General features: G+C 33.6%; 1 protein-coding gene across 1 annotated transcript in view; it reads right to left on the bottom strand.

The window, feature by feature from the left end:
- Window positions 1–20140, bottom strand: part of TENM1 (teneurin transmembrane protein 1) — a 1050723-nt gene that overhangs the window by 342559 nt on the left and 688024 nt on the right. Inside the window, exons 11-12 of the mRNA XM_039874688.1 lie at window positions 11550–11749; window positions 3523–3733 (exon numbers count right to left, since the gene is read on the bottom strand). Of these exons, the coding sequence (XP_039730622.1) occupies window positions 3523–3733; window positions 11550–11749 (411 nt within the window). The remainder of the gene's footprint in view (window positions 1–3522; window positions 3734–11549; window positions 11750–20140) is intronic.

Below are 20140 nucleotides of genomic sequence, written 5' to 3'. Positions count from 1 at the left end.
GGAGGATGACATTCTTCTCAACCTCATATGAATACATCAGATAGTTTTCTGCCAGTTTATGATGGTGTGTTCTCATCCTTGTGTTAAAAAACTGAACTGGATAAGAAATTGACACATGGCATTTGCTGAACTACAGCTAGGCTAGCAGGAATGTAACATTTGTCAAAGCGCTAACCATTATTAACTCATTAGAATAGTTATTTTCAGAAAATCATTAATTTATTTAAAAAGTCATTATGAAAAAACACAGACTTTTTATTTCATTCCAAGATAGAACAATTATTTCTCTATTTTCTACTTGTCTAGCTTTCTTGTACCAAGCAATAGTGACAGTTTTTAAATTTACATTTAAATTTCCCCTGCCCTGGATGGTTAATAGGAGGCCATGGGGGAAGCTTTCAAAGGTAAATATAGTTGAATTTAATTTCACAGTAGCCCCTATTGACAACTTTATGGAAACAGTCTTGTGAGAAAATAGCTACTGTAGAAAAAAACATTTAATAAAGTTTGCTACCAAAATAAATAAAATTCCCTACATCTTAAAAACTTATCTAAGAGTTGTCCTTGGGCCCACACAGCTGCAGAGAGCTTAACATCAGCAATGCAAATGAAAATAAAAAGCAATATGGGAGATTTTTGAGAGCTACCATCTCCATAGGGTATTAAAGAGACATTGGGACAGTCTAGGGGCTCCAGCAGGACAATGGCTACAGCAGGATCACATAAATTACCAGTGATGAAAAAGCATGTATTTTTCTATTTATGTTGGCCTTCAGGAAGATTTTACTTCTATCTTTTTAATCTTACTGCAGAATCACTTCTTAGACACCAGTTCATCAGAGTTGAGAATCACTTTAAAGTTCTATGCTTACAAATCTGTTCTTATGCTAGAGTCTAAAACCCCTTGGTATATGCATCTGCACTGATGATGAGTTTTGCTTCTGGCAGGTTTTCTCATAAGAAAAACTAAAGGTAATGAATAATCTTATGGAATGAGTATGGTCTAAAGGGCATGGGCTTTGATATCAGACATACCGGGTGTCTCCAATCTCGATTTTGGCACTTGCTGGCTGTGAGACTTTACTGAATTATTTACTCATTCCAAGACTCTGTTTCCTTATTTTTTAATATAAATATCGCTATACCTATGCTATCAGGGTTTTGATGAGAATCAAACAAGATAACTGAATATAAAGCATCTAGTATAGTGGTTGGGGCAGAGTGGCACTTCATAAATGGTATATATTACCATGTTACAGAGCATACTGGCTGAAATTAGGGGATACTGACAACTCTGTCTCTACTACTAAAAACAGTATATATTAATATAGGCCAGTGGCTAACCTATGTTAGTCATTCAATAAATATTAGTTATTAATAATGTCTTGATCCTTATAAGTAGCAGACCACATATAGTTAAGATCAATCAACTGATTCTAATATTATCTGAAATAGGGAATGAGCAGCATTTTGAATAATTAAAATCATACAAACCTTAAATAGCTTCTTTTAAATATGATTAAGAAATTATAAAAAGATAAAAAAATAGTGTAAAGAATTTAGAATAAATAACTTATATACTTTTTTTTCAGAAATTTACTTGAATTCCATTTAAGTGGAATTATAGGAGAAATGTTTCTCTTAATTCTAGCCTTAAAAGACAATAGAAAATAAACAAACTGACTTGGATAAGGAAAAAACAAGTATGTTGTTGCATATAAAAGTGACAGCATGATATCTGGATAATAACAATTATACATCAAAGGTTAGGTTCTTTTTAGGAGGAAGTAAGGGACAAAACTCCAGGTATGTTTCTGGGTCTATTTATTTTTTAAAAGGTTAATAGTTTGGTTAGTGTTTTAACTTAAGCTTAGGGATAAAGATAAAAGAAAGAGAAAAAAATCTTCAAAGATATTTCAGATCTTCTAATTGCTTGATTTCTCAGGAGAAACTCAACCTCTCATAACTCATTGGCATTTTCATTATCAAAATCGGGCCTTGATAGAAAAAAATATCATGAAAGGTGCATCTGTTGAAACTTCCTCAATGAGTCTGTGAGTGGCAAAACAGTGTCATGACTTAATTTTTTTTCCCTCAGTTAATGAATACTTTTCCTTTTGAACATATAAAATCAGTAGAGTTTTTCTCTATGGGAAAAATCATCATGCATTTTTATTGCCTTTCTGATTACTTTAGAAGAAAGTTTTTGATAATGTTATGGCTGGAATATGATTTTCTACTGACTCAAGGTCTTCAGGATAATGTAAAAATAGAACACAATTGTTATAAAGAGCAAATGGTATATCTGTTAACAGTCAATACATCTTCCTAAACATATGGTTGAACAGGTCAACTAAGGGATAAAGTGGTGAGGGTTGTATAGGAAACTGACAGCTGTAAAACACTTTTCTTTCTTTTAAAAGATGGATATTTTAGGAAAATTCACATGATAAAATACTGAGTCTATGAGTTGGTTACCCTCAGGTCTCTAAAATTGCTAAAGATCTCAGCTTTATTCACACATAGGGTCAAGGGGAATGATTTTACCAAAAAAAGAAATGAGATGCCTGTGATTAACTAAAGTGAACCTTGAATAAGAGTAGATAAAGACATTGTGTCAAAAAGAGCATGTTTTAAAAGAACAAAGTAATCGAAACAGACATAAATATAGAGGACAAACTGAGGGTTTGGGGGGCTGGAGGAAAGGCGTGAAGGGTTAAAGAAATACAAATTAGTAGTTGATAGATGGTCATGGGAATGGGAAGCACGGCATAAGGAATGCAGTCAGCAGTAATGTAATGGCTAGGTGTAGAGCCAGAGGAGAGAAAAAGTAATCAGGGGGATCATTTCATAGACTATATGAATGTCTAATCAATGTACTGTATACTTGAAACTAATAAAATAAAATTAAAAAACGAGCATGTTTTAAAAGGCCTTGAGAACACTGAAAGAGCCATTGCGATGTTTTTTAAACTAAAAATTTCTTAAAGAAAGGACTTTGAATGACTCATTATTATCCTTTGAAACTGTTCTCTAAATATTGTCAGGTTGTATTTTGAAACCTCAGTGGTTTGTTGTAGAATCAGTCATTCTAAAGAATAACTAGACTGATGCTTGTTTTTTTATTTTTTTTAATTTTAAAAGGTGTTTATTTGCTTTTCCTTTTTTTAGTAGATCTTGAATTAACAGAACTTCCTCTGCTTATTCTCTTCTTCACTGAAGTTGTTCTAGGTAGCCTTAGTAATAGTACTATCCAGGTAATTATTTCTACTGAAAACATATAAAACAGGGCATGGCAAGTATCCTAAAACAGCAGCAAATAATGGAGCCTTTAAAAAATCTTAATCAGCATTTAAGCAACATTAATGACAACAATATAAGCTTTTCTCGTACTGATCTATCATGAATAATGAGTTTAAAGCAGAATGAGCAATTAGCTTAAATATCTGTATCATTTTATTCACTGATTGTGTCTTTCCAGAATCATACTGTCAATTCAAAATAGTAGCCAAGGCAGCTTACCAATTGCTGTAGTTAACACGAATACTTGCTCCATCTTTTTTCCATCATTGTAAAATGCCAGATACCAAGGCCCTTGGTCCATATACTCTATGAAACCTGTCTCCTGCAGTGAGGTTAAGATCAGGTTTCGAGGGGAGTGCTGGCTATCATCTGAGCCCTTGGAGTCTTGCTTCATCAGTTGTTTTCCATCCATTAGTTTTACAAAATCAAACTGGAACAAATACAAACACAAATATGAGTCTCTTACTTCTAGAGTGACAAATATCTCTAATTTCAATTGCCTATTTCATGTTACTTCTTTGCTTTGGAGGTAGGCAAAGTGCAAGAGAAAGTTATTCATTCTTAAATATATTTAAACACAAAAGTATATTATTCTGAAAAAAAAAACACTTCTAAATGTCATAAACCTTTCAGTCTTGGAGTATTCGAAACAGTTGTTTAAAAAATAATAAACCAAGAAATAAAGGAATCTTGTTTAGTATTATGTAAGAGAATCCTGATATTTTACTAAGGTATCCAATAGAAGGCATTCAAAACCACACGTTCCGCTCAGAAATGTTACCAAGATCTTTCCCACAAATTAAAGCGTTTCATAGTTTTTAAAACAGAGAGTCAAAAATTTGAGAACATTCATCATAATTTATTTATTATTTTTGTGGTAGCATATTTAAATATTCATAAGATACCCTCTAGTTTATTCCTTTTTGCGGGGTGGGGCCAACCTATAATTTTATTTATTTATTTATTTGTTTGTTTATATTATTGGAATGATATTGGTTACTAAAATCAAATAGGACTCAAGTGTACAATTCAATAATACATCATAGGTATTTTGAATTGTGCATTCATCCAAAGTTAAATTTCCTTCCATTGCCAAATAATTGACCCCCATTATACCTGTTTACCTTCCCCATTACCCTCTTCCCTCTGGTAACCATTAATCATCCACTGTCTGTATCTATGAGTCTTCGTTTGATTGTTATGGTTGTTTGTTGCTTTTAGTTTTATATCCCACATGTGAGTGAAATCATATGGTTTTCAACTTTTTCTGACTTATTTTGCTTAGCATGATAATCTCAAGATCTATCCATGTTGTCGCAATGGCAGTCTTTCATCTTTCCTTATGGCTGAGTAATATTACATTGCATATATGTGCCACCTCTTCTTTATCGAATCATCTATCGATAGACACTTAGGTTTTTTTCCGTGTTGACCACTGAGAGCAATGCTGATTTAAACATCGGGGTGTACATATCATTGTGGATAAACGTTTTCAAGTTTTCTGGAAAACTTGAAACCCAGAAGAGAGATTGCTGGATCATATGTTAATTTTATTCTTAGTCTTTTGAGGAAGCTCCATAATGTTCTTCATAGTGGTTGGACCAATTTACATGCCCACTATCAGTGTATGAGGGTTCCTTTTACTCCACAATCTCTCCAACACTTTAATTACTTGTCCTGTTGATGATAGCCATCCATCCTAACAGGTGTGAGGTGGTATCCCATTGTGGTTTTGTTTTGCAGTTCCCTAATAGCTTGAGAAGTTGAGCATCTTTTCATGTCTATTGGCCATTTGTATGTCTTTTTGGGAGAAATGTTTGTTCAAGTCTTCAAGCCATTTTTTAATTGGATTGTTTGATCTTTTATTGTTGAGTTGTATGAATTCTTTATACATTTGGGATATTAGAGCCTTATTGGTGGCAAATATATTCTTCTATTCAGATAGTTGCCTCTTTGCCTTGTCGATGGTTTCTTTTGCTGTGCAGTAGCTTTTTAGTTTAATATAGTCCCATTCATTTATTTTTGCTTTTACTTCCCTTGCCTTTAAGGTCAGGTTCATAAAATCCTCTTTAAATCCAAGTTCCATAAGTTTAGTACCTATGCTTTCTTCTATGCAACTTATTGTTTTAGATTTATATTAAGGTCTGTGATCCATTTTGAGTTAATTTGGGTGTATAGTGATAGATAGCAGTCTAGTTTCATTCTTTCCAATTTCCCTAGCAACATTTATTGAAGAAGCTTTCCTTTTTCCATTGTATGCTTTTGGTTCCTTTGCCAAAATTTATTTGCCCATATATACGGGGTTTTATTTCTGGACTCTCAATTCTGTTGCATTGCTCTGTGCGTCTGTTTTTCTGCTAATACCATGCAGTTTTGGTTACTGAAGCTTTGTAGTATAATTTGATTTAAGGCAGAGTGATACCTTCAGCCTTGTTCTTTTTCTTCAGGATTACTTTGGCTATTCAGAGTCTTTTGTGCTTCCATACAAATATGATGATTTTTTGATCTATTTCTTTAAGAAATGTCATTGGGATTTTGATAGAGATTGCATTAAATCTGCATAATGCTTTAGATAATAAGGTCATTTTAACTATGTTGATTCTTCAAATCCAAAAACAGGGAATATCTTTCCATTTCATTGTGTCTTCTTCAATATCTTTTAATAATGTCTACAGTTTCAGTGTATAAGTGTTTCACATGGTTCGTTAGGTTTATTTCTAGGTATTTTATTCTTTTTGTTACAATTGCAAAAGGATTTTTTTTTCATTTCTCATTCTGAAAAGTCATTGTGAGTATAAAGAAATGCTATGGATTTTTGTACATTAATTTTGTAATTCAAAACATTACTGTATTTGTTTATCATTTCTAATAGTTTTTTAGTGACGTCTTTAGGGATTTTCATGCAGAGAATCATGTCATCTGCAAAAAGTTACAATTTGACTTCTTCATTCCCAATTTGGATGCCTTTTATTTATTTCTCTTGCCCGTTTGCTCTAGCCAGGACTTCTAAAATTATATTGAATACAAGCAGTGATAGGGGACAGCCTTGTCTTGTTCCTGATCTTAGAGGGAAGGGTTTTAGTTTATCTCCATTAAGTATGACATTATCTGAGGGTTGTCATATATGGCCTTTATTATGCTGAGGTACTTTCCATGTACACCCATTTTATTAAGTGTTTTAATCATAAATGGATGTTGTATCTTTCTGCATCTATTGATATGATCATTTGATTTTTATCCTTTATTTTGTTGACGTGGTGTATCACATTAATCAATTTGCAAATGGTCAACCATCTTTGTTTGTTTTACATATGTTAAGCCATCTTTGTGCTCTGGGATGAAGCCCATTTGATTACGGTGTGTAATCTTTTTAATGTGTTGTTATATTCGATGTACTAGTATTTTATTTAGGTTTCTTGCATCTGTGTTCATGGGAGGTATTGGTCTATAGTTTTCTCTTTTTTTGTTATCTTTACCAGGTTTTGGTATCAAGATAATGTGGCATCATATAATGAGTTAGGAAGTATTGCCTCTTCTTCAATTTTTTTTTTAAACTTTTTAGAATAACGGGTATTAAATTTTCTTTGAATGTTTGGTGGAATTCACTGGTGAAGCCATCTGGTTCTGGACTTCTACTTTTTGGGAAGTTTTCGATGAATGTTTCAATTTCCACACGGTTGGTCAGTCTGTTTAGATGTTCTAGGTCTTCATGATTCAGTCTAGGAAAGTTGTATCTTTCTAAGAACTTGTCTATTTCTTCTAGGTTTTTTCATTTGGTGGTGTATAATTTTTTATAATATTCTTGTATGATCATTTGTATTTTGGTGGTATCTGTCATAACTTCTCTTCTTTCATTTCTGATTGGTGTCCTTTTTATCGTTAGTGAGTGTAGCCAGGGGTTTGTCAATTTTATTAATCTTTTCAAAGAATCAGCTTTTTGTTGCATTAATTTTTTCTAATACCTTTTTTGTTCTCAATTTCATTTAATTTTTCTCTAATTTTGATTATTTTCTTCCTTCAGCTGACTTTGGGTTTCACTTTTGTTCTAGTTTTTAAGGATGTAATATTAGGTTATTTATTTGAGATCTTTCTTGTTTCTTGAGATAGACCTGTAATGATTTGAACTTTCCTTTTATTACTGCTTTTGCTATAAATCAAAAGTTTCAATATGTTGTACTTCCATTCTCATTTGTTTCTCTGTATCCCCTGATCTCTCCTTTCTTTTCTTCTATGACCCAGGAATTCTTTAGTAGAATGTTGTTTAATCTCCATGTATTTGTGGTTGTTTCCACTCTCTTTTTACAGTTGATCTTCAGTTTCAAAGCATTATGGTCACAGAATATGCTTGGTATGATTTCAATCTTCTTAAATTTGTTGAGGCTAGTTTTCTGTCCCAACATATGGTCTATCCTTTTGAATGTTCCATGTGTACTAGAGAAAATGTATAAGCAGTTGTTTTGGGATAAGGCTCTGTAAATGTCAATTATGTCCTATTGGTCTAATGTGTCACTTAAAGATGTTATTTCTTTATTGATTTTCTGTTTGGATGATCTGTCCATAGTTGATTGTGGAGTATTTATGTCCTCTCTAATATGTTTTTGTCAGTTTCTCCCTTTACTTCTGTTAGTAGATGCTTTATATATTTTGGTGCTCCTTGACTGAGAGAATATATATTGATAAGTGTTATGTCTTCTTGATGTTTTGTTCTCTTTATCATTATGAAGTGTCAAGTGTCCATCATAGTCTCTTGTTACCTTTTTTCTTCTTGAGGTCTATTTCATCATATAGCTACACCTGCTTTTCTCTAGATGGCATTTGCTTGGAGTATCGTTTTCCACCGTTTCACTTTAGTCTATATTTTTCCTTGCAGCTGAGATATGTCTCTTGAAGGCAGCATATGGTTGGGTTTTGTTTTTTGATCCAATCTGCTACTCTGTGCCTTTTTATTGGTGAGTTCAGTCTGTTTCCAATTGGGGTGATTATTGAAATATGAGGTTTTCATATAGGCATTTTATCTTTTGTTTTCTGGTAGCTTGGTGTCTCCATTGTTTCTTTGTCCTTGTATTTCTGTCTTTTATTTTTATTTGGTGCTGTTTTATGATTCTCCCCTGTTTTCCCTTGTTTCATGTTATGTGTCTCAATTCTGGATTTTTTTTTTTTTTTTGGTGTGCTTACCATTAAGTTAATGTAAAAGAAATGTATATATATACATATACACGCATATGCATATACATACACGCAGTAGTCCTTTTTCTTCTGCATGTACCTTATCTCCATTCTCCTTTGCAGATTCAGATTTTTACTCCTTCCTCTTTTCCATTTTTGTTGTCTCAGTTTATCCTTATTTATGCTGTATGGTCATTTCTAGGTTGTAGTAGCTGTTGTCCTCTTTCTTTTTAAAGAATTTTTTTTAAACTTTAACCATTGTGTAGTATTTAAGCTTATAATACCCTGTTCTAACTAAGGGTTGCACTTTCCTACATCTCTTTGCCTGTTAGTCATCTTATAGTATGTAGTTTTCTTTGTTTTGTTTTGTTTTTGTTTTTGTCTTTTTTTTCAGGTAGAATGACCCTCTCAGTATTTCCTGTAATGTAGGCCTTGTGGTAGAAAATTTCCTTAGCTTTTCTATGTCTGGAAAGGTCTTTATTTCTCCTTTATACCTAAAAAAAAAGAAAAAAGAAAAAAGAAAAAAAAAAGACTGTGCTGGGTATATCATTCTTGGCTGGTAATTTCTCTCTTTCAATGTTTTAAATATTTGGTTCTACTCCCTCCTAGATTGTAAGGTTTATGCTTAGAAGTCTGTTGATAATATAATGGACTTTACTTTATAAGTTATTTCCTTTTTTTCCTTGGCTGCATTGAGAATTCTTTGTCATTTATTTTTGATGATTTTAATATAATGTGTCTCAGAGAAGGCCTTTTTGGGTTGAGATAATTAGGTGTTCTGTTTGCCTTTTTGGATTTGAGAATCCAGTTCTTTCTATAGGTTTGAGAAATTCTCGTTGACTATTTGAACAGGCTCTCTGTTCCCTTCTCTCTCTCTTCTCCTTCTGGTATATTCAGTATTTTTATGTCCCTTTTTCTGATGGTGTCAGATAGTTCTTTCATTTATTTTCACTCTCAAGTCTCTTTCTTTTTCCTTCTGCGTCTCGGATATCATTCTTACTTCCATCTATCTGGTTAGCTTTATTTCCTAAACTTGCTTTTTCATTCTTCATCTCTTTCAGTGAGTTCTTTATCTCCAGAAGTTCTATTTGGTTCTATTTTAAAATTTCAATTTCCTTGGCCAAGTATTCCTGTAGTTCGTTGATTTTGTTTCTAAGTTCTTTGAACTGTCAAACAATTTTGTTGAATCTCTGTGTGTTTTATCAGAAGTGCAATCTTGAATTCTATGTCATTTAAATCACATATTTCTATATCTTTAAGCTTATTTTCTGGAGATTTTTCACTTTCTTTACGAGCTGTCTTGTCATCTTGATCATTCATGGCGTTTGATAGAATATTTCTCCGCTTACACATTCATAGGAATGTAGTAATTTTTTTAAATGAAAATTTGTTATAGAGTGATCTCTCTTTAGCAGGTTTATAAGAACAGGTTTTTCTTTTGATTTCCAGTAGGTGGTGCCCAAGTCTCCTGCACTGCCCAAAGCTGCTGGATCTCTGCTTTGAGGTTAAGAATGCCCTTTATTCTCTGAAGAGGTGGGTATCTCCTCTGTGACCAGGTTGCCCTGGTCCTAGGGCTCCACCCCCATAGGAGATTGTGTAGGGCGATATGGATCTGAACCTCTGAAAAGGCTTTGAAGTCCCGGTACAATGCTCTGCTGCTTCTTTTGGTATCACTTGAACTGAGTGGTGTTGGGGTGAATTGGGAGAGGCCAGTGTTTTGTTTTTCTTCTAGTAATGTTGGTTCAGGTCCCAGCTGCTTTGCTTCTATATTCCTGCCCCTATCACTGGGACCAGCTGCAGTGTCTGTTCAGTTTTGGTTGCACAAAAACACCTGGGGCTCGGTACTACCTCTGAAAGGGTACCAGGGGAGGAGAAGGGCATGCTCTGGGATGATGGGGACAGGTGGCCAGGCTCTGTGACTCAGCTTTCTGCCTGGCAAAGATGGTTGCTAAGACACAGCTGTCATCCTTCTGTGTTCAGTCTCTTCCTTGCTCTATGCTCTGATCACTCGGCTCTGCTGTGTGGAAAATGCTTATCCCTCAGGAAGGACTGTTTGGGGTTTCAAAGAGCCAGGAAACCACGTAAAACTTCCATCCCCTTCATTCTGCCAGGAGTTCTGGGCTGCTCTCTGCAGCACATGGCTTTGTTTCTTTCTGTCTTTTCACCTCCCAGTCTCATACGAGTGGTCCACCTTCAGGTGCTCTGATACTCAGATCTCTCGGACATGCTTGTGTGCAGATTGGGTGTTATTTGTTGGGATGTAGGTATTCAGCTTGTAATTTTAAGAGGAGAGATCAGGGGAGCTCCTTAATGTTGCTATGCTTCTGATATCACTCCCCTTTTCATTCTTAATCAGTGGACAAGCACAAGGCACACATGCCCTTGGACTTTTTTTTTTTTATGAATCACATTTGAATAGCATTCTAATTCGCTTTCTAGTCCAACCCAGAAGGTAAAGTTTGGACTACAGTCAATTTGTTATAAACAAAGTAAGCCCCAGATAATTATCTTTATGCTACTTCTCAAATGGTACAGGGTCCCAAATGGGTTCATATAAGAAAGTGATAAAAAGAAAAAAAATGAGAGATAGCTAAGGTTTATAAAAGGGCTTTGTAAACCATAGAGGTTTTACATATTTGAGTTATTATTATCAATAACGAGGAAGATTTAAGTCAAAACCTGATGTTTTGACTCATTTCTATTATTGATATGCATTCCTTCATTGAGACAAGAAATTGTGGATGTATATAACCAGTGAAGGGGTGTGGGTACCAAAGCTAAGTGAGGTATGGAAGCTAGGAAGGCTCATAATCATCCTGGTTCCAGGAAGCAGAATTCAACTTTCAAGAATATTTTCTTAAACTCTCTTTTCTGAATCTGCTTTGCCAAATACAATTCTTTTTTTCTCAATGCCATTTTTTTTTTCCATTCAACTGAGTTTAATTATTCTGGATATTTGTTTATTACAAAGATTGTCTGCCTTCACCTTTGACTCCCACACATGTTGCAAGTCACAAACTCTGAACTAGTCATCCCATCATATTCTAAAATGGTCAGTAAATACTTATAACATCAAATACCTGAGTGTGTGTAGGTGGAATGTTTCTTCTGCCATAAATTCCAAGCAGAGAGTCCTTGGCTAAAGAAATATTGAATTTCAGATATATTGGATGGTGGATAGTAATCTGGAAACGCCAGAATAAGCCAGGTGGAATGGTCTGCATGACCTGTGCACCAATGTCAACTTCTCCGGTGTCTATTGCCCGTCCCTTCTGAAATACTGTTTTTTAAGGTAAAAAAAAATACATGTAACATTAACCTTAATTTATAAATCAATGGTTTTTAGTTTTTCAAGAACAGATACATAAAAATGAATTACTCAGCTTTTTCTTCCTCCCAAACCACCCATCTTTCAAGGCTTTACTCAAATTAAATATCTTCCAAGGAACCCTCCCTAATCAACCACTATATCAGTATCTCCTTTCTATTAAACTATTGCACTTATCCTCATCATTTGATTCATTTTCACCATTATTTACTGAACGCTGTCTCAGATGCTACAGGAATTACAAAGAGGAGTAAGATGTAGTTCTTGCTTTCAAGGACCTTTGAATGTAAGAGATAAAATAGGACAAGTATGCAAATAACCAAGTTGTAAAATCAATGGTTATTCAAATGAGAGACAATTATTTGGCTAAAGGATATTTCTCATTCCTAGATATCTCTATCTCCTTTATCTTCCTTTATGTTTCTCCCTTGGCACTATTACCACCTAAAATGCAACCTGTTTTACTTATTTACTGTTGATTGTCTGCTTTCTCCCAATACAATATAAGGTCCATGAGGCTGTGGTTGTGGCTGTTTTGTTCATTGTTTTATTCCCAGTAACTAGAAGAATATAGGCAAATAGTATATGGTAAAGTATGTGGTAAGTACATACTTATTTAATTAATGAATGAATCAGGAAAGTGTATTTGTAGGAAGTGGTATTGAATATGGCCTTAAAAGAGGGAGAGCATTTTAACAGAACTGTTGGGAAGGTTCCACATGGAAGGATCACCTTGAACCAAAACAAAAAGGAGAGAAAACTGTAAAGCTAAAGTGTATACATAGAGGAGCAGTTGGAGATAGAGATGGAGGGAAGGAATGGCATCATATTCTATAGGGCCTTGAAAGTCAGTCCTAAAGAGTTCATTTACTAAAGAATTGAAAGCCATTAAAGGCTTTTAGGAAGAGAGGAGAGGTATGCGTACATTAAAAAGACTAATCTTAAGGCAGAAGGTAGGATGATTTAGAGCAGAGAGACCACAGAATGATATAGAAATTATGGGGCAATAATTCAGGTAAAATGATGTGAGGATCTAAATTTAGGGTGGACACAACAGCTCATGTGGAAAAATACATTCTAGTCAATTGTAAAATAAACAAATGGGACTAAATTAAACTAAAGAGCTTATGAACAGCAAAGGAAAAAATCAATAATAAGGCAATCAATAAATTAAAAGCAACAGAATAAGAGAAAATATTATCAAACCATATATCTGAAATGGGATTAATATCCAAAATATATAAAGAACTCATACAATTCAATTATAAAAAGCAAATAATTCAAATAAAAAAATGGGCAAAGAACTGAATAGGCATTTTTTCAAAGAGGGCATACAAATGGCCAATAGATATATGACAAGGTGCACGAGCTCACTAATCATTGGGAAAATGAAAATCAAAACCACAGTGCAATATCAACTCATACCTATTAGATTGGTTATTATATAAAAGACAAGACAACAAATGTTGGCAAGGATGTAGAGAAAAAGGGAGCCTTATACTCTGTTGGTAGGGAGGTAAAATGGTACAGCAATTTTGCAAAACAGTATAGTGTTTTCTTAAAAAAATTAAAAATTGAACTACCATATGACCCAGCAATTCCACTCCTGGGTATATATCTGAAAGAACTGAAATAAAAGTCCCAAAGAGATATCTGAACACCCATGTTCACTGAAGCTTTATTTGCAATAACCAAGACATTGAGACAACCTAAATGTCCTTTGATGGATGAATGGATAATAAATGTGATCCACACATATACACAATCTGGAATAATGGAATATTATTCAGCCATAAAAAAGGAAGGAAATCCTGCCATTTGCAGCAATATGGATGAATCTGGAAGGTATTATATACTAAATGAAATAAGCCAGACAAAACCCAGTACTGTATGATATCACTTATATGTGGAATCTAAAAAGATAGCTGATTTTACAGAAACAGAGAATATAATGATGGTTGCCAGGGCTGGAAAGAGGGGCATATGGGGTGATGTAAGTCAAAGGGTACAAAGTTTTAGTTGTAAGATAAAGTTCTGAGGTTCTAATGTACAGCATGGTGACTATAGTTAATAATATGGTATTTATTGTATGCTTGAAAGTTGCTGTGAGTAAATCTTAAGCATTTGTACCACACATACACAAAAGAGTTGACTATGTTATCTATTTGAGTTGACATATGTGTTAATTGTCTTGATCTTGGTAATTACTTTATAATATATATGTAAATCAAATCATCACTTTGTATACTTTAAATATACACAGTTATACTTGTCAATCATTCCTCAATAAAGCTAAAAAACAATCACATATTATCTGGGAAGTGTAAAACTGGATTACCCTGAAGAATAGTATGAATATAAATTAATTTCAGATTGTTATAAAATTCAAAAAATCTTATTGTCATTTCAAGTGTAAATACTAAAAAATTAAAAAAAGATTTTTGAACTAGCATAGAGAAAATAATACTGAAATAAAAATTATCTAAACAATAGCAAGAAAGGTAAGACATAGACAACAATGGTTAATTAGAAAACAAAAGAAGAGGAAAAATAAATTTCATTTATCTGTAATTAAAATAAAGAGCAATGAACTAAATGCTTGTGTTAAAAAGTAAGAACCATCATTCTGAATTAAAAAGTAAAATCTAATTACATATTTTTACAATATATATATATAATATAATATAAAGAGTTATATTTAATAATAAAAAGTTATTTCCCCAGGAAGAAGTGAAAAAAAGGAAAAAAAGAAAGAAGACAATATAAAAGAAGATGCTAAAGCAGAGCTTCTCAAACCTGAATGGGCATAAGAAGGGGGTCTTATGAAAATGCAAATTATGATTCTGTAGGTCTAAGGCTTGATATTTCTAACAAGTTCTCATTAATACCCGTGTCGAGTGATCCACAGCCCACATATTGAGAGGCTAAGTTCTCAGAAAAAGCACAGATCACTTAGGTATGGGGGCTAAGGGAAGCTCAAAACATGATTGTGAGTTTGCGTGATTTAGTGCTGGTAGCAAAAACAAAAAACCTAGATGGAGTTGTTTTGTGTGGGAAGATGTTGAGTTTGGATAATGAGATCCTTATTATTTCTCACTATTTTTTTCTAATGATTTCTGATGTGCTAGTTTCATATATATATCTGACGAATTCTTTGTTATGCAGTGGTGGGGAGGAAAGGGGTACAAGAAGTTTGCCCTGATTTTAAGCAAAGTGGATTACACCTCAGTAAGGGAAGTTCAATCTGGCCTCATTTCACTCCACCTTTATGTTTTTCAGCCATCAACTCCTTCTCCACACCAAACAGTTTAAAAACACATGTGGTCTCCACGCTTTGCATTCACCTGCTTTAAAATTAACAGCCCATTAAGAAACAAACCTGCAGTGGCTCTATTCGGAGGCCAATGCCTTGTAGCTTTTAACTCCCTAAAATACCACAATTATTAGCTTTTGTGTTAAGGCTAAGAGTAATAACTATTTTAAGAATGTTCACTGTTAACTGTTAATGATAGATTTCAAATGCAATTTTGGACATAATTATGTATTACAGGACACATAATTTTGTAGAATTAACATTTATAATAAAATATGCCCTTTGAGATGATAAATGGCCAAGTGAGGACCTTATTTTTCACTGAAAGTTAGTTTTTTCCATGTGAGACAGAACAGTTTGGTCTCCAAAGGGTTGAATATACACTTAACTCTTAATGTCCTGGAGATGACAAATGTCTTCAATGAGCAGGCAATTAAGAGACCATGTTTATGTGAACACTTCTGTTCTCAATTTAATGTTCACTTTGTTCAACTGCTATCCTTATTTGGGGCTTTTACCACTTTTTAACATGTATCATTTATATTTATATTATAAATATAAAACAATTCAAAATGATTTAGGCTTAGCAAATACTATTTTAAAGATGCTATGGACAGCCTTTAATGAATACAGACACCGTCATTTTAAAAAAAAAATTAGGCAAACTGGCAGATAAACATTAACCTTTATACATGAGCCTTACCAAATACTACACTATCTCTTCCTTCTGTACTTTATAGCATCATATATTTCATACCAAGGCTATTTAAATGTTATTCACTAAATTAAAAGAAACTCATGAAGTTATGTTGTTGGAGTTTCCTGGTTATTAGCATTACTAAATATCCAAAGCATATAATCATAAGACTTTTATATAAATAATTCTAACAGAAGATAATCTTATCCTTTGAGACCTTGCATCATAGTTAAGACAAGGTAGGAAAAAAGACATGACGACATGAATGTACATATGGACTATAATTTAAATGAAAACAGCAAAGCAAGCTAGTTGCAGTGATTTGGTATTAGAGAAGAGAAATTCTCACAGCTTTGTGGATGGAAAGTTCCTCAGCCTCTAACCTTTAAGAGCTAAGTGCATCAGAAAGGAAGATATCTCCCTGTTAGCAGTCTATATCACTAGATAGTGTGCTCCATTTTATCTTATCTCGAAATTAGTTATGGATTATGATGTAGGGATTATTAGTTTCTGTATTATTTCATTATTTTTCTTAATGTAGCTCAAATTAGGAAACTAAAGAGGAAGAAATTATGTGCAGAAAAACAGTATGTAATGTGATTTTATGAGGAAATTCTGCATCAATACAGGTAAATGGAATAACTTTGGTCAAACTTAATATTGACTCGAATCCTTCATTTGCAGATTGGCAACAGCAGAGTTAACATATAGCACTAAGATACAGTTTTGTAATATTCATGTTTAGATTGATATTTAATCACTTATTTTACTGAAGCATATCAGAAGGCCCAGGAATACTGTATTCTCCAGTAACAGAATACTTCCTTGAACAAATCCAAGATGAAGTGCAGAGAGCCAGGGATTATATTAAACTTTGCAGTACTGTAATTATTGGTCTCACCAATATCCGCAGATTTAGTTTGAGCTAAATTCTCTCTTTGTAGGTTACAACACAGGCATCAATTGCTGAGTGGGAAAAAACAATGGCAGACAGGTTATGTTGAAGGATAGCAAACTAATTGATGGTAGTTTAGTTGAAGGGGAAAAGGTCAAGCTACTTGGAAGGTAAATATAAAGGCCTGGAGTTGGTGACAGACACTGTGTTCAGTGGCTGTATCAAAGAAACCAAAGCTTTATTATATCTAGACTCAGACACATACCTGAATATTAATAACATGATTATTAATAACATGGTCCTTATGAGACAGTGGGTAAACAACTATATTTTGGACATATACATTTATTTTTGTACTTAATATAGCTAGACATGTTGCATCCAACGATTCTGTGCAAAAGTCAGTGGAACATTTATAGAAGATACTGACACATGGTCATTAAAAAGATTATAATATCAGGTCTTTGTGTAAAAATGATAGGGTTAAAGGCTGTGGTATTGTCCATAACAACAATCTTAGTAGTCTTTCAAGGACACTTGCAATATTCATAAAAAGTATCTAAGCTAAGAAGGTATTGCTTTAACTAAGGGAAATGTTGTCCAAAGAAATGAAAAAGAAACACGCCTTAAGATCATATTTGCCCTTTACCTCATCCTATAGCACGTTCAAAATCTTCAAAAGACATAATCAAATGATTTTGGTATAATCTTTCACCTGAATTAGTCTTAGTGTGTGTTTCATGGTTTAAGTACCATCTTCTTTGTGTTCCTTCAAATATAATAATTGTTTCACAGTAACAAGTCTTTGTGAAATTTATAATATCAGTGCTTGGAGAAAAATGGGGAGGTAAAATCAACCCCTATTCCATGTGATCAAAAGCTGCGGAGAGATAAAAAGGGAACAGTGAAACTTATTTCTTCCACCTATATATCCCTGTATAATTTTCCTTATATGAACTTTTGAAGAAAAATATATATTCAACTTTCAATTCTTAAGACAGATTTTCCAGATTGTGTATTATACATACTTTTTCTATCTGTTATATAAGCCAAGAGTAAGCAGGAGAATGAAAAAGGAAGAATGAGCCTTGTACATAGTAGGCAGTTGGCAAATACTGTTTGTATGAATTAATAAAATAGTAATCTTGATAATTTATTTACATGTTGATAATTTATTTTGTGTACAAGTTTTGGTGGGAGGAAGAATTGAAACCATCTGCACACATAGACTTTTGAGAATTAACTGTGAATAAAATATGTATAGAAATAAAATCCCTTGGTCTTACTGACACTAATAGATAGCTGATTGTGTAGAAAAGTTCATTAACTAATCTTACACTTGAGAAAAACATTACTGGGTAACTATAAACAGTTAAGTACAGACACTGAAAGACTTCAAATTCCAGAACACTAGATTATCTAGTGTTGCATACATCTTCTCAGACATTATTAAAGTCCTACTCTTAATTATTGGACTAATTTTGACTTGCATTTTGACTCTGTATATCTATTTGTTGAACGTCTAATTTAAAAGGCATACTTCCTTTTTTAGAAGGGTTTCTTTAAATTTCATTGCAAGAACTTCCACTTTCCCTAAAAACTTTAAAGTTTCCCAGTTTTTCTGGTGTGGTCTATTGACAATTAAGTAGAACAGTATTCACAAAAATTACTTTCCAAATAAATTTAAGGCTCTTCTGACTTGATATACAATATCACATAGTGAAATAACAATCATGTCTATAGAATCTCAGCATGCAGATTACTGATGATATAGGAAGTAAACAATCTTTTTAAAATTTCTTTGATGAAAACTAGAATTGATATAAAACTCAAATTTATCATCATATTGTTATATATTCAAACATTTATTCAGAGTCATAGGTCACCATTGAATAAAATACTTTCTTAAAAACTAATATTGCCATTTGCAAAAATAATTTTCAAAGAAACGAATAAATATAGATACATGCAATGAAAAATCCAAACATGAAGTTAAGAAAACAATTTCCATTATAATGTTAAAAAGAAAAAAAAAAACTTAGAGATACACTTAAGAATTGTAAGATGTGTACACTGAGAAACACAAAACTCACTGAAATAAATTAAAGACGTAAATAAATAGAAAGACATCCATTTCCATGGATGAAAAAATTTACTATTGTTAAGATGGGGATACTTCCTAAATTGTTCTACAGATTGAATGCAATATCCATCAAAATTCCAACTCCCATTTCGCAGAAATAGAGAAGTCGAGCTAAATTCATACGGAAATGTAAGAGACCCAGAAAAGCTAAAAGAATCATTAAACAAAAAGTTGAAGGTCTCACACTTCCTGATTTCAAAACTTATTACAAAACTACAGTAATTAAGACAGGTGGTACTGATATTATGATAGATATATAGATTAGTGAAATAGAATTGAGAGTCAAGCAATGAAACATCACATTTATGTTCAAGAAATTTCCTTAACAAGTGCACCAAGACAATTCAATGGAGGAAAGAACAATCTTTTCAACAAGTGGTACTGGACGACTGGATATCCAAAAGCAAAAGAATAAAGTTGAACCACTCCCTCACACTATAAATGAAAATTAACTCAAAATAGACCAAATATATAAACTTAAGGACTAAATCTAAAAAATTCTCAGATGAAAACATAGGCATAAATCTCTGTGATCTTGGATTTGGCAATACTTTCTTAGATATGACTTCAAAAGCACATAAACCAAAAGAAAAAAAACACATAAATATGACATTATTGAAATTAAAAATTTTGTGCTTCAAAAGACACCATAAAGAGACAAACAGTCTTTGCTCTCACAGAATGGGAAAAATATCTGCAAATCATATAGGATAAGGACTTGTATCTAGAATACATTAAGAAGTCTTACATGTGAACTTGCAGGCCAAACCAAGTAAATTCCAGTAGCTTTTCCATACAAAAGGCCTGTCTTGTCTCATAATGCAGACTTTCCTAAAATCTTTCAAAGGTTCACAAACCCCAACAAGCATCACGTGGCCTCTGCATGCCCCGTACCTCTTGCTGAGAAGCCTTAAGCCCGGCACTAGCAGCAGGTGGCCTCAGTTCCTGGCTTGGCCTCTTGAGGCACTTTTAAGCCCAGCATAAGTGGCAGCCATCTGGGAATGGCTTGGTGACTCTTTCCAAGTGATCCCAGGCAGTGCACAGGGTCCAGCTGATTTGGCCTGCAATGGGGCCCCACCTTGAAAGTCCTGGTGCCGGCACACTGAGTGGCCACTTTGACCTGAGCAAGAGCACCACCCAGGGCTGCATCCAAGGATGACACACCCAAAGGTCACACTGGTCAGGTACCATAGCCCTGCTAAAGTGAATCCTGCTCCGTAGAGTCAGCCCCTCACTGGTCAATCCTTACAACCAACCAGACCAAGGGCCAATCCATCCCATTGATGTGCAAATAG

Source organism: Pteropus medius, unplaced genomic scaffold (assembly GCF_902729225.1).
Source record: "Pteropus medius unplaced genomic scaffold, Ma_sr-lr_union100, whole genome shotgun sequence".
NCBI classification, from domain to species: Eukaryota; Metazoa; Chordata; class Mammalia; order Chiroptera; family Pteropodidae; genus Pteropus; species Pteropus medius.
The sequence above is the reverse complement of the archived record's forward strand: the minus strand, read 5'-3'. Positions and strand labels throughout refer to the sequence as shown.